Source organism: Lonchura striata, chromosome Z, assembly GCF_046129695.1.
Source record: "Lonchura striata isolate bLonStr1 chromosome Z, bLonStr1.mat, whole genome shotgun sequence".
In the NCBI taxonomy this organism is placed as follows: Eukaryota; Metazoa; Chordata; class Aves; order Passeriformes; family Estrildidae; genus Lonchura; species Lonchura striata.
This window is the reverse complement of record NC_134642.1, coordinates 36862253-36877158: the sequence shown is the minus strand read 5'-3', so window position 1 is coordinate 36877158 and position 14906 is coordinate 36862253. Positions and strand designations below refer to the sequence as shown.

Here is a 14906-nt window from a genome sequence, read left to right as displayed (position 1 = left end):
CTCTAGCTTCTTTCAGGCAAGATGAGATACTAGAAAGCAATAGAAAATGTGAAAACCAAGCTGTTCTGCTTAGTATTTATGTTGTCAACACTCATCTCCTGAGGGGTTTTCTGATGTCAGAAATGCTTTTCTTCAGCAGTGCTCATCTAATTTTACCATCCCAGCTCATGGTTCAGCTACAACCAGTGTTGGACCAGTGTTCAGGCACAGGCCTGGTAAATTCCACCCAGCTTCACCCTTTACAGGGGTTGCCTCAGGCTGTTTCACAAGACATAAAAGAGATTAATCTCCAGTGGGTCAGGAGGAGCAAAAGTTGGACCTCTGCAGCTGGAAAACACACAATAATAGGGTTTGAGCCAAGTTTTGAGAGTTACATTTCTCTGAAGCTTTTCAGAGGAATGTTCTAACTAGCAGTAGGATACTCTGGATTTGGAAGTTTTAACATTGTCTTTGCACACCTTTTTTTTTTTTTTTTTTTACCACATAGATTATCTTGAATGACCGGACAATTGATGTGAAACAGGATTTCACTTTTGGAATCAACCTAGCAAATGCTGCCCATCCCTGTGTGACCTTACCATGTGCAAATGGAGGCACCTGCATTCCCAAGAAGGACAGCTATGAATGTGACTGTCCCCTGGGCTTTGATGGACAACATTGCCAAAAAGGTAACTATCCAATGTCTGGATATCAAGCCAGTGATCTGGATCTGATCACAAAAATAAGGAATATTTAGCACCTACAACTGTTGCTGTACACATGCCTTTAAATAGAAACCCTGGAGGCCAGAGCTCCCCTTTCGTCTGTGCACTTTCCATGTATCTAGGGAAGAATTTGTTTTGTAATTTAGGAATGTGGTAACTGTTATCCCAGCACGGGGCTAGGATCCATAGATAGCAACCTGGTATCTGGTTGCTTGTGGTGAGCGGCACTGAATACTTACACTTCATGCACGTCCCTAATTGTGCAGTGCTGTGTACAAAGGGGGAATTCCAGCCAGATTCCTCCAGCCAGCAGTTAGGTTACATCCTGAAGCATGAGCATGGATAACCCTTGTAATTTTATCCTCCATACAGCTGACAGCAAACGCTGTTCTCACACACAGAAAGGTCTACTCCTACTTTAGGCACTGGCTACTCTGATGGAATTTCACCATCTTTAGAGATCCTTCCTTGGTGGGGCAAAGGAGACCACCAAGGAGGAAAACTCATCCATGTGCACATTACTCTCTTTTCTTCAGAGCCACTGTAATACTTCAAACCTTAGATTCTAGAAAGGGATAAGATTGCAAGAAAAGCGTTTAAAAACTCCACTTTGGGTTATTCCACTAGATGGAGTCGTTTACCTTCTGTCAAGCTTGATCTCAAAAAATTCCTGAGAGGAAGTTTTGTAATGTAACAGTAAACTCGGTTCAAAAGAGCTGGCTGACATTATTGTCTTCACCCACTGCTTCACTTCTCACAGTCATAAACTTCGAAGTTAAATGTAGTGGTTTTGGTTAAATTGCAATGAATATATTGGCCTTTTCTTCAAAATAGACAATATCTTAGAACAAAAGCATTATAATAAAATGCAATGTAAGAAACCCCTTTGCTTACGTTGTTGTGGTCTAACTAATGTCATTTACCTTGGCTTTTCTGTAGGGAGGCAGGAGAACTGGGATTTTGACTTTCTAGGTATGTGCAGAGTGCTAAATTCCTGACGTCAAGATGGTATCTGCAGCAGTACAACACATCTCCAAGGGCAATCATTGTAGAGAATGCTTTGCAGCCTGAGTATGTGCCTGTCCCTTTGGTGTGCAGTGCTGGGGCCACAGCTCCTCACCTCTGCTCAGCTCCTGGCCTGTGCTGAGCCCAGGGAGCAGTGTCTGAGCTCATGGTGCCAGCAGTGGTGCCACTTGGCTGGCATGTCCTTCCTTTTGTCACCTCAGTGGGTGTCCAGGATTTCAGACACAGTCTGAAGCACCATTTGGCTGTGACTTAGCCAGATCCTGGGTGCTGCTTCCTATGTGAATCTAATCTTTATTAATTTTAAGGGTGTCCAAAAGCATGAACACAGAACCTGGTTTCTGTTCCTGATACCTGTGGCTCCTATTCAAATGCAGCTCAACCTCTTTGCACTTGTGCAGCCTCAGCTGCCACCAAAAATTGAATGGTTTTCTGATAGATGTGCAGAGAGCATGGAATTGCCCCTGAACCTCAGTCTATGACAGCCTTGATGAAAACCACCTGAAACAGATTACTCAAAATAATCCTTATCTGTGTCTCTGTTGGGGTGTAAATATTGTTAAGGTGAGATGCTCGTCTGTGTCCACTTCTGTTTCACAACAGGGTCTTGGTTAGTGCACTCAGAAGGTATGTGAGGTGAAGGTGCTGTCTCCATTCTTCTTGATGGTAGGCTGCTGTAAAAAAAACCAAAAAGCAAAGTGCTTTTGAGGCAGTGCACCTCATTCTTCAAAATTACACACAACACTTAAAAACTCAAGTAATGCTGGCATGAGCCATATGAGATATTGATTCATATTGTAATGGATCGTTAGCTGAAGATTCAATAGAGTTTTTGCTGGCATTGCTAGGTTTTATATCTTCTGTCCAAGCCTGGGGAGTGCTAAAGGTATTTTTATACTTTAAGATGGAATAGAACAGAAAACACTTGTTTTCCCTTGGCTAGAGCTGATCCCTGGGTAAAACCTGGTGAGTCATTGAGATTTGACAAGCAGGACTAGAAGAAGGATTTGCTGCTGGTCCCATCTGTCTGTGTTTTGAGCGGACAAATATAGATACTTGGAGCAAACCAATAATGAAAACAGTATTACCTTCACAGGTGATTGTAGTCACTTATGCAAATAGTAGGTGGGAGATTACACATATGCAGAAAAGTGGGCCTGAAATTGGACTAGAGGAGATTTTTCTGCTTCAGAATAATAAACCCAGAATGTCTTTGTTTTTTTTGTGCTGACTCACTGCAGAGTGTGGAAGTTACTGCCTAAACAGTAAGTACTGCAAATTATGTGAAAACTGCTCAGTCATTGTGTGTTTGTCTGGATGTTGTGTCTCCATTAAGCCTGGAAAGTTTCTGTCGTTAAGCCAAAATATTTTCTAAGGTTATATAGTACTTCTTTAAACATTGTGCTGTTGATATTTCAAACTGCATTTGCCAAGCTCTGAACAGTGGCACTAGAGCTGGTCCCAGTACTTGCAGAGCAGTGGGCCATGCAGCTGGCTCAGGGTTTTGTGGTGTGACTTCAGGTTACCTTGCAGTCCAGAGCTCACTTCTACTTGGCATGAGAGCTTTGGTGCTTGTCTGCTGAATTGTGATGAGCAAAGAATGAAGGTGTGTAGTCCTAGATCTCCTTACTGGATCTGCTCCCTTCCAGCTGCAAAAATCCTGGCTGCATCAAGGGTACTGCTAAAATTTGCTTGTTTTTCTGCACTCAGATTCAGTGAAACAAACAAAGAGCAAGCAGAGGTAAGTGCCCATTAAGCTCTCTAGAGAAAATCTGAGTACTCTGGCACAGGCAAAGGTTGCTGCATGACATGGGCACCTTCCCCTGCTAAAGGCAAGAGTAGTGGGGCTCTAGGGCAGGATGTGATGGGGGAACAAGGGCTCCTTTCATGCTCTGCTGCCATCAGACACTGTCCAGTGCAGGAAGTGTCAGACCTGCTGAGGAATGTTTGGCCAGTGTAACACAACTTTTGCAATCTTCCAATGACATTGGCAGACTGCAGGCTGTACATGGCCTGTGCTGGTTTCTTTAGACACATTAGTCAGCTTTCCTGATTTCACTATGGATGAAAACAGTCATTCATCACAATCTAAAATTCTCAGTCTTGGCACCTAGAGCTAAATTTCTTATTGCTGTTGCTGACTGCCAGACTACACCAATTGTTATATATTTGTGTCACAGTGAGCTCTAAAAGCCCAGACAGACCCTGTGTTGCATAAAAAAAGCAAGCATCTTTGCCCTGGAAAGCTTGAAATTTATATAGATGTGATTAGCTGTGGATGGAAGGGATTATTCCTCAGTAAGAAAATAGGATGAAGGCATCTATTTTAAGTAATTTATACAACTGGCTTATATTAATGCAGCAATTAGTTATGGGAAATCAGCAACAAACTGTAGGATGTTCACTCAACAAAACATTTTGTTTGGGCCGGTGCTCATAGCCCGGTAAAGGGCTCTGTATCAGGGATGTTCTGTGGTTTATGTCACACAACTGAGTTATTTTGTCAAAGTCTCCTCCGTGGGCAGCAGTGCACCAACTCCAGTTCTGGCTGCAATGTTTGCCACTGTCCCAGCCATACACCACAGGGACTGTCCCTAGAGAAATGCTGTATGGGGGACACAGAAAATGACCCCAAGGCTGCTCTGCAGTGTTTAATACAGCAAAGGGCTCCACAGCCTCTGCCATGCAGCCTTTAGCATTGTCCCAGTTGTTTTCAATAGACTGAAGTGATCTGGGACTCTGGACTCTCTGTTCCCTGGAGATAGCCTGACCCCCACTGCACCCTCACAGGGGTGAGCTGTGAGAGGCAGCAGCCGCTCAGTGCAGTCACAGACACTAAAAGAGAAAAGAGGGAGCTCACAGGTTGTGTGTGCTGCCTCTCAGCCTCCCTTTGCAGGGTGAGAGGTCCATAATGTGACCTGCATATGGTTCTCTGTTAGCAGCTGGGGAGGAGTTTCTTAGTCTATAAACAAAGGTGGTTAATGCATAAGCTTTGGCAGGAGGGAGCATTGAACCACATAGAGAACTAAGGAATGTGGAAATGGGGGTAAAGAGAAAATTTGCAACGTTTTCCCAATGCTTCATAATTTTCTGCACTAACATTTGTGGTGGAGCAATATGTTAGGCTCCTGACATAGGGGCTGTAACAGAGGGACTGTCAGCCATTTAAACTCCCTTAACTACTGCCCCTGCATTTAGGTAAAATCTGGCAGTGCCTTTTTGCAAAGCCGTGTGGGTTCAGCTCTGTTCTGTGCCACTGGTAGGTACCTGCCACTGCAGGAGTAAATCAATAAAAGAGTCTTGTCTCCTTTTTCCCTTCCATTTCCAAGTCAGCTGACACTCATCTTCATTTTTTTGTATTTACTTCTCAGCTATTACAGAAGCAATTGAAATCCCACAATTTATTGGTCGCAGTTACCTCACATATGATAATCCAGATATCCTGAAAAGGTAATGTATCTCCTTTGGACCTAAGTATTCTGTTTCTTAAACATTGTAATGTTAGGAGCCTTATGTGAGAGAGTGTAGTATATGTACATGTTTTAAGCTGTATTTATAATATTTCTAACTGCATTTTTCCATATTTTTAAATTTCAGGGAATAGTACATTTTAAGGGCATATCCTTGTGGATTAGTTTATTATACTTGAGCATCTTGCAGCCTGTCAAGAAATAGCATACCTATGGCTGGCATGGAGAGAGACTGGTTTTTTCCTGAGGGCAAAGAACAGACATACAGAGCTTATATCTCAAAAGAGACCTTAACTCCTTTCTAACTTCTGCTTTAGCCTAACATTTAGATTCTCAAAGTTACTTTTTTGACTGGTTTGGATCCTAGATCATCCCCACATTCCAGCAAATGTTAGCTTGTTTCAACAAATTCCTCCATCTACCTTTATCTGAACCACTGAGTAGAGAAGGGTTCACCAGCATCCTCACCTGCCATTTGGTACCTCTCACCTACTGGGACTTACTGATTTGCCCTTGTTATGCTTCTTCCACTGGCTTCTGTGAGGGCATCTCATCTACTAGGCATTCTCTAAATCTGCTTTTTGAGCTGGATTTCACACTAGGCTAGAGGAGAAAAAGGATTTTCTTTTATATGTGTGGAATAACCTGACAGCTTTTGTATTTGGGATTCTGGAGATATGAGCTAAATTCCCCTACTCTGAAATTATGGAAATGGGGATTTGAACCAGAATACTTCACAGATCAGCATGTAAATGAGTTGCAGGACAGAAACCCACCAGATCAGCAGAGATTAAATACTGCATCATCTTTAATGTTTTTAGGAAAGAAAACTGGCACAATTTACTATTTTACTATTATTGCCTTGTTTTGCATTAAACAGGGTATCAGGAACAAGAACAAATGTGTTTATGAGGTTTAAAACCACAATGAAGGAAGGACTTTTGATGTGGAGGGGAAACAGTCCCATGAGACCTAACAGTGATTTCATCTCTCTAGGCCTTCAGGAGGGAGCGTTAATATTCAGGTAAACTTTCCCTTCCTTTTTTGTGTAACACACAGGGCTCAAAGGAGTTGCTACAATGCATACAGTGCACTTGTCCCTTGGCACAATGTGAGACACTCTCATCCTCAAAGTTTTGTTCAATGGTGGGTCCCATTTGCTGTCTGGGAGAGGATGTAAGTTGAAGAGGTAATGTGCTGCAAGATTTGCATCACTCCTCCTTCCCAATTTTTCAAACATCAGGGCTTTATTGTGATTTTCTGAAAGATTTCTTATGAGGGGATGAATACTCTTGGTAAGCCTATTAAACATGACTATTAAATCTATCTCAGTAAGCAGAGCAGGGTAGGGCTGGCAGGGGTCAAGGACAAACTTTGGTGATGCCAGTGCTCAGAGTGGGCTCACTCTTTGCCAGACAGGGCACACAGGAGCAGGGCTTCCACCACCTCAGACCCCCAGATATCCAGCCCTATGACAAACACACAGCTGTCACCACACCTTGTTTCTGCCACCATCCACAGAATCACTTAATTAAGCAGTAATACTGCTGTCAAAATGGTGAAATTGGGAAGTATTGGGAAATGCTGGGGTCTTGCTCCAGCATCTCTTTCTTCCTTGCAGACACTCGGGCACACCCTGTGCAAGTTTTTGCATGGTGCTTTTTTGGGACTCCTGTGTTTTGAAAGCCTTGTGTTTCCTCATGGTACTACTTCAGGTTGTGTAAGGCAAATACTGAAACAGCAAACCACAAATGCCATCGCTATTGTGGATTGTTGTGAGACACTATCAATCATGTGGCAGAGAGTTTATTATTTAAGATAATTTTTTTACTTAACTGGCTGTTCTTTGCTACCATGAATGTATAGATAAGTTGCACATTTTTATTTAAATTAATTCCTTTCAACCTTTTTTAAAAATGTGATTTAACAGTGGCTAGTTTGGCAAAATCTCTTAGTTTCCTCATTGATTTATAAACAAGGAACTGACTGCAGAAGTGGTACATTGTTTCAATGTCATTCTAAGGGAAGGACTTTCTAAGACACATGGTAGTAAGTGGCCACTCTATTTTGTTTCCAAAACACAGTGCAATTTTTATTAGGTTGCTGCTTTTCCCCAGAGATGAAGATAGTCAAAGACTTTAGACCAAAACAGCTGAATTTTACTGAAATACCTCCTACATTCATTTAGGAAGGGGAAACTTTAACTACCAAAATAAAACCCTCATAAGCAATAACTGTTTACTGAAGAGGAGCATCAAAGAAGATGGTGAAAGGAAAAATGCATTAAAAAATCGTTCTGAAAGATTGATCCTCATGCTATATTTTCATCTTTTGAGAGGTGAAGTCAAGAGACTATCAGGGATGTGACTTTGAAGAATTTTCCTGCAGCCCAAGTTTAGATGTCTATGTTCTGATCCAAATTGAAATCCAAAACACACTTTTACTTTCCCATTTTCTATGGCCTTTATTCCCTATATAGTGTACTTGGTGCTGTAAATTCCGTTGCTTCCTGCTTCTGTCAAAGGTTATTTCACTGTTGTAGCTCTTGTAGAGGGATTAATTAGGGATATGAATCTCATTTCTGTTATCAAAGTTCTAACATTTTGATGCAATCCTAAACACCCAAATCCTCATTTTTAACCTAGACTTGTGTTTGCATCCTGGGTAAAAGGGAGTGCTTGCCTGAGACTCACTTAAACCCCTGGAGAGGAAACAAATTTAGGGCAACCAATTTGCTCTGGGCAGCTCACAGTTTAGTGTGCTGTTCTTGAGAACCTCACCCTGGCCATGAGTTCATTCCATGTTCAGTCTTTTTTGGAGAGAGTGATGTTGGCTTTAATCCCTCCTGCTTCAGGCTGAAGTCCAGCAGCAGCTAGTTCATCTGGAGCACTCAATAGCTCACTGTGCTGTAGCAGATACGTCTCTTTTGTTAAGGTTGGCCCAAGTTTCAGGGACCTAGAAATTAAGATGCCTGAAGTATAAACGTGATGAGGACATTGTATCTGCTGAGTTTTTTAGTAGAAACAAGGACAAAGAATAAATAATTAGAGTAGTAGCTGAAGAGGCTGCATTTATTAGACTTCATCTTTCCAAACATCACCAGTCTCAACCTTCCCTATATTTCAGATGGTTTGTAGATCTGTTATAGGTTGCATGCTTATTTACTCTTGTAAAAATTTATTTATTAACCATATTTGCAAATTCCCCCTGCGGTCTCCTATTAGGCCAAAGATCTGTAGATCACTGACTTCATAATTCCCTGCTGGCTATGCAGAAGGTCTCTTCTTGTTCCTATGGAAAGGTGGTGATGGTACCCTGACTCAGGGAGTTTTGCCTGCTTGTCCATGAGACTTTACAAAATAAGAGCACTGCTGCTGGCAACCCAAAGGACTCCACTGATTGCCCCAAAATCTGAGCCAAAAGGGAGTGAGGATGCCTGAGCAACTTGGCAGGCAACTGGTCCTTTCAAGGAAGGCAGTTAACATTTCAATTTTTTTTTAATTGTAGCTACAATCTGGGCAGTGGCATTGCTTCCATCACGGTGAACGGCTCTTTCAGCGATGGCCGGTGGCACAGAGTCAAAGCTGTTCGGTAAGTGGGCAGGCTTCATCTGGGAGGCACTTGGGAGCCACCCTGCCATTAAAGATGCTGGTTGGTGTGTCCGGATGCTGGTGGGGTGTGAATCACTGCCGCTCCACACTCACATGTCACTTAGGAGTGGAACTGTTAGCAGCTTGGCTGTTTCGGGATGATGTACACAAAGATTGCTGTATTTGAGGTGACAGTGCCAATCCAGCACAGCCCAAGGCAGGCTGCCAAAGTCATGCGGGGCTATTCTGGGGCTGTGACAGACATGCTACTAAACCCATACCATTTCGGTTAAGAGTATTTTTTCTTTAATGTCTGCATTTCAAAATTCCCTGGTGAGCATTTTGTGGGCTAGCACAAGCATTGGAGCACAGACAGTGTAAACCTAGTTTTTCTATTTAGAGGAGGTGCAGACATCTTGCAGTGTATATATAACTCATATTTATAACTCATTACCTCATGGGAGGCAACTGTGTCCAGCAGGGAAAGCATACATCTCTCTTCATGAGAGGTTGATTCCATGGAAATCACAGTCAGACATTTAGCACAAATTGTTACCAAATTCATTGAGAATAGGACCCATCAAGTAGCTTTTCTGTTAATACTGTTATTGACCTTATGTAAAATGGCTCTAGTGAGAAACAAAACTGCCTAAAAGTAAGTTTTACCATAGCTTGCCCATTTTTTCCCTTCTTTTGAAGCTTCTGCTGTTAACTTTTAACATCACATTTGATTTTTAACAACAGATCAGAATGTGCCCATTCTTTCTGTCCCCTCCCTGTCCAATTTGATTATTTTCCATCACTTTCTGCTCTGCAAATGTGTCCTGCACACTTTGCAGGTTTCTTTGCAGGACACTTTGCAGGACAGCTGTAAAAAAAAATACCAAAACCTGGAAAGTCTGGATGGCCATAGTACACTGCGTCTTTGGGTCTTCCCAGTTCCAAGCCTTCATTGTGACCCCAGCTAAGCTCTGAGTTGCTCTGGTGTCCTGGCGAGTGGAAAATGCCGCTGCTCCTCCTCCTGTCTGATTGTAGGCTGGATGAACAAGAGTGATTCACTTTTTGTTTCAGGGATGGACAGTCTGGCAAAGTAACCGTGGACGATTATGGTGCCAGGACCGGTAAATCCCCTGGGAAGATGAGGCAGTTAAATATCAATGGAGATCTCTATGTAGGTGGGTGCTAACTATTCACATTCAGGACACAGACGCAAGGTCAGCTGCAAGGCAGGGCTTTCCAGCTCTGTCCAGCTCCTGGTGGAGGTGCCACACAGCAACCTCTAGTCTGCCACAGCCTTTTTTATGTGAGGAGGCTTCTCTGAGTGGGATGTGGGAATGGGTATAAGAAGGGACGAGCACTATAGGACACCCATGGTACTCCTGGCATGTACATAGAAACAGCAAGAAGCAGCTTGAAACCCCACACCTGAGCACAAGCTGATTCAGCTCTTGTTGATGCTACAATTTCTGAAATATATAATTAGTGTCCTAATTCATTACCTCCTGCTTATCCCCTCTTTAGTTTCAAGTGCTTAAAAATGTTACTTAAAACAACACAGAGAAACCTGTATGTTAAAATTCCCTTCTGAGGTGCCCTAGGAATGGCATTGCTAGGTGTGCAGCTGCCAAGCAGGAGCAGATGCCCATGTTGGTGCTGACAGCTGCCTTTCCCACAGGTGGCATGAAGGAAATTGCCCTGCACACAAACCGGCAGTACCTGCGGGGGCTAGTGGGCTGCATCTCCCACCTCACACTCTCAACTGACTACCACATCTCGCTGGTGGAGGATGCTGCCAATGGGAAGAACATCAACACATGTGGGACCAAGTGACAAGAGAGGAATCCTGGTGCTGAGGACCCGTTGTGTGCTTGTGTGTGTGGCTGAGCAAGAGCTTGCTGATGCAGTCCTCTACAGCTGGACCATGTTTGCCATCTGCGAAGGTGACAAAGCCAAAGGGAAACCCAAAACCAAGAAAAACAAAAGGACATTTTTCCTTTCTCATTCCCTCTCCTGTCCAAATGAAACCAAGCATTTTGTGTATGAACCATGCCCTCTACCCCTTAAGTGTTTAGTGAATGCTAATGGTTGTGCATCAGTGCAAATGGCAAAGTGTGATGTTATAAGTAGCTCAGTGACTGTTTTGTGGTCCTTAGGTTATCTTTTGTAGTATCAGAGAAAGCAATCTTGAAACACCTGCAATCATCCCACCCTGCAGTGATGCATTGACTGTGCTGTTCAACAAATACACCATTGGGCAGCATATTTCTGCAATCACATGTAGGTCCTGGAACAAGCAGTTCTCCTTATCACTCTCTGATTTAGCTAAATTATGTTTCATCCTGTGTAACAGGATAACAGTTACAATGACTGGTTTCAAAATATTGTTGTTTGTTGAGGAGGAAAGTTCTTACAAGTCTACTTTTTTATTACAAGCAACAAAAAAAAATGAACCAATTTTGTAGAAGTAATTTTATACTTGTCTATTTTTTATAGCAGCAGCAGACCTGCTTACATGGCATCACTTTTAACATCTACATGTACTCTACAATTAGCTCTTTGCACACTTTCCTAAAAATAGAAAAGTGACCTGTGGCTTAATGTCTGTATTATACAGTTTTAATGGGGATATTTGCGAGTTATGACCAGTTTTACATCTGACTCTTTTTGTTCTGTAAATTTTGTCAGTTTAAAATTGTACATTATGAAGCTTTCCTGTCAGAACCAGATTAAAAAATTAGGAAAAAAAGAGGAAATACTTGCTACTGTGGCATTATAATTTTTTTTTTTTTTTTTAGAAAAATGAGAAAAGATATTGCAAGAGACCTTGGAAGGTCACAGTCCTCTTAAAATGTTATGTTTTCTAGGCACTGGACCAGCACTTATGCAACCTTGATTGCCAAAGTGTAATTTAAGCAGGCAGAGTGCTGTTGATACACTGAAAGAGTAGTCCAGAATTTCATAACTTGGAGATTTTTCTTCCTTAATTCTTTGTTCGAAGTGGATGAGTGAGCCTGTGAAGGGGCTGGGGGGAGGAAGAGAGACCAACCATGCAGCAAGGCACTCCACAGCCTGCCACGTGCCTGTGGCAGGGGACCCACAAACTTCCTCAGGGGCACAGACTCATCTGAATGCCTGTGAGCTGAAAGGACCTGATGTGGTGAAAGCAATGGATGTGAGGAGGTTTCTGCTGCATTTTACTGTGCCCAGAGTCCTCCTGCCCCACTGAGACCTCACACATATTCCCTAGATTCATCCCACCTACAGCAAATCTAGATAATGGTACAGGCAAATTCCTGCTGAGGACACCTCAGCTCCTGTCCTGCATGCTAAAGGGACACCTTGTTCTCTTAGGCTAAAGATACCTTGTAGGTAAGGTAGCAGTGGTCAAAAACAAGTGCAGGCACTTATTAGAAACAGAAAGTAAAAGAAAAATACATGGTGGTGCCATCATGTGATGTGCAGCTGTGCTCTGTCCTCTGTTCAAATGATACTTCAGGAAAAAATTTGTAGAAGACACAGGCAGCTTGCAGAGGAACTGGAGACACTCATGGCTCTCCTCCCAGGAGAAGCAAAGTTTTGTTTGGCTTGGGAGCCCCATGGGGAAGGAGAAACACTCTGTGGCTGGGAAAAAGCAGGACAAAGTATACCAGATCAAAATGTGCCTTTGAAACGAAAGTAAATGGAATTGGATGCCTTGGGGTGTAAAGTGAAAATGTGCTGAGTTTGAAAAAGAGTGAAAACTAAAATTTCTGGAGGCTGAAGATGTTTCTGTCTACTCAGTGTAGCCCTGTGGGAGTGTCTGAGCTTGGATCATGCCTGAAAGGGAAAATTCACATCTTATGAGCTTGAGGGGTTTTCCAGATGCTTAATGACCTGTCTTGACCTGTCACAGAGTAGGGGGATTTGACTGGCTGTAGCCCTAATCCTCTGGACATGTGCTGGTGTTGATGGGGCTCTTCCAAGGTCCACAAACAGCATCATCCTCTGCTCTGTCTTATGTGCCGTTCCTTTCCCATCCTTTCGTTTCTGTCGCAGGGTTTGGAGACCAGTTCCAAGACAAACATCTGGTGGGAGAGGTCTCTATTTTAAGATAATTTACTGCAGAATACCGGGTGCTTTGGTACGAGGTGGTGCTTCTCCAAAACAAAAGCAACTCTTCTGAAATGTCGCGTAGAGAGGGGTGTGGGTAGGAAATACCTCTGTTGTTGTGGAAAAAGAAGAGCAGCAAACGGCAGCTGCCCAGATGTTTCCAGCTCTGCTTATCACCACGCGGGAATTCGGGGCTGGCGACATCACCCTGCAGCGATGCGGGCTGAGCACGGGCAGCACAGCTGCACGGTGCCGGCCGGGCCGGCGGGAGGAGGAGTAAATAGCAAAGATCCTGAGTGGTTTAAAGGATTCTTTCTGCATCTTTTTAAAGACAATCTGAGAAAACGTCCCTCATCTACGTCTCCACTCTTCCTGGTAAAGCTTGGGGATGGGTTTACTCTGTGGTTTCCACTCCAGGGGCTGAGCAGGAGACCGGTACCAGAAAATCAGGAATATCTGACCACATGTCGAGGTTCTGCCCCTCCTGCCCTCTGCCACCCTCCCCACCGATGCTGGGTCAGGGAAGGAGAAAGGAAAGGTGGACAGTGCATGGCAAAGTGATTAGTCATTTTCCCAGGAACTGGCCTGCATGTGCTGCTCGCTGTCTCCAGGAATGTTTATTAGTCACAATCCTCATTGCTTGGGCTGACTCAAATGAAAGGCATGACCCCAGAACATACCCAGAACAGGGTATGTTCCTGCCGGTTGGAGCCCTGTCCCTTTTGATGCAGTTACTTGTGCAAACCAGCAGAGAAGTTAGCAGCCACAAGAGCTTGTACCTCTCTTTGCAATTTTATCTCCTTCCTTAAACTGCAGTTCTTATTTTTCTTACTAGTTTTCCACATTATTCCCAAAATATGTAACATTCCACTTAGTAGGGATAAACACCTGCCTTGATGCCAGCTTTGGTGGGCTGAGTCAGGCTTTGTGCTGAGCACTGGCTGCTGGCCAGAGCTTCTTCCTGGTTGCCCCTCACTCTTCCCGGGGCAAAGTGTATCTTGCTGCTCTCCACTACTCCTCCATCTCCATGGGAACCAGCTACTAGGAATCAGAAGTTAGGTTTAATCTGCTTCATCCTAAAGGAAAATAAGGAAAAAAGAAAAAGAAAGCAAGTGAAGGCTTTCTAAAGCCAGATGAGACTTAGCAATGCTCACTATGGTTGGAAAATCCTTGCTGCACTAGTTTGTCCTGGGTCAGCCAGGAGCTCATTTCCATCCCCGTCTTCCAGCCCCAGGGAGGAAAAAAGTGAAGAGGAAGAGGAGGAGGGGGTGCCAGGGTTGGGAAGTTGCCCATTCCCTGGATGGAGTATTATCCTGCAATAACTACCTGGTAAAAGTTGCTATTTTGTCAGCCAGGCTTTCCTTTTGAGAAAAAAAAATTCATTCTGTTTGAATGGCAAATTAAACTGGGTGGAAAATGTATTGTTCCAGCTCTGCATGTTCAGCTCCCTCCACAACAGCATTACCCCTCGAGGGGCAAATCTCACTTTAAAGGACTGGATAGGGTACAGTCATGGTTTACTCATGGAGAGCAACAACCATGTCCCATCAGATAGATATATCTTTTATCACCATTTTATTTCTTGGGTGGTGGGGAGATGGGTGGGGTTGTTCCGCTTCCCCAACTCTCTCCCTCAGTTTTTTCATTGGTTTGAGTGGGCACTGTGGAGTCCACAGGGCACCGTGACGTTGTGCTCTTGATTCTGCAGTCTGGCATTTCACTCATAAATAACAGCCTGGTGCCAGCACCTGTGGTCACGGCAGCTCTACAGGGTCCTGGCTTTCTGTCCCTGTGGACAGGACTTGCTAATCTGTGAGTGCCCTCTTGTCAAACCCCTTGTGATGGAAACTGCCTGGCAGTGCTGTGACCAACTGCCCTGATTTCTTTTGAATATCCATTCACTGTCACAGCATTTTTCTTTGTTCATTGTGCACTAAGACAAAGATGACACTGTTCCTCTTCCCCTGCTCTTTCTTTTTAAATCTTCCCTCAATCTTTCTTCCTAGGAAAACAACTGTGCCAGTTCTTTC

The 14906-nt window shown here is 43.6% G+C and overlaps 1 protein-coding gene across 1 annotated transcript in view; it reads left to right on the top strand.

Moving 5' to 3' along the window:
* The window catches only part of EGFLAM (EGF like, fibronectin type III and laminin G domains), a 72084-nt gene extending 61427 nt beyond the window's left edge, over positions 1–10657 (top strand). The window contains exons 18-24 of the mRNA XM_021552052.3: positions 488–668; positions 2969–2992; positions 5099–5177; positions 6078–6221; positions 8705–8788; positions 9859–9962; positions 10463–10657. Of these exons, the coding sequence (XP_021407727.2) occupies positions 488–668; positions 2969–2992; positions 5099–5177; positions 6078–6221; positions 8705–8788; positions 9859–9962; positions 10463–10617 (771 nt within the window). The 3' untranslated portion in view covers positions 10618–10657. The remainder of the gene's footprint in view (positions 1–487; positions 669–2968; positions 2993–5098; positions 5178–6077; positions 6222–8704; positions 8789–9858; positions 9963–10462) is intronic.
* The last annotated feature ends 4249 nt before the right edge of the window (positions 10658–14906 follow it).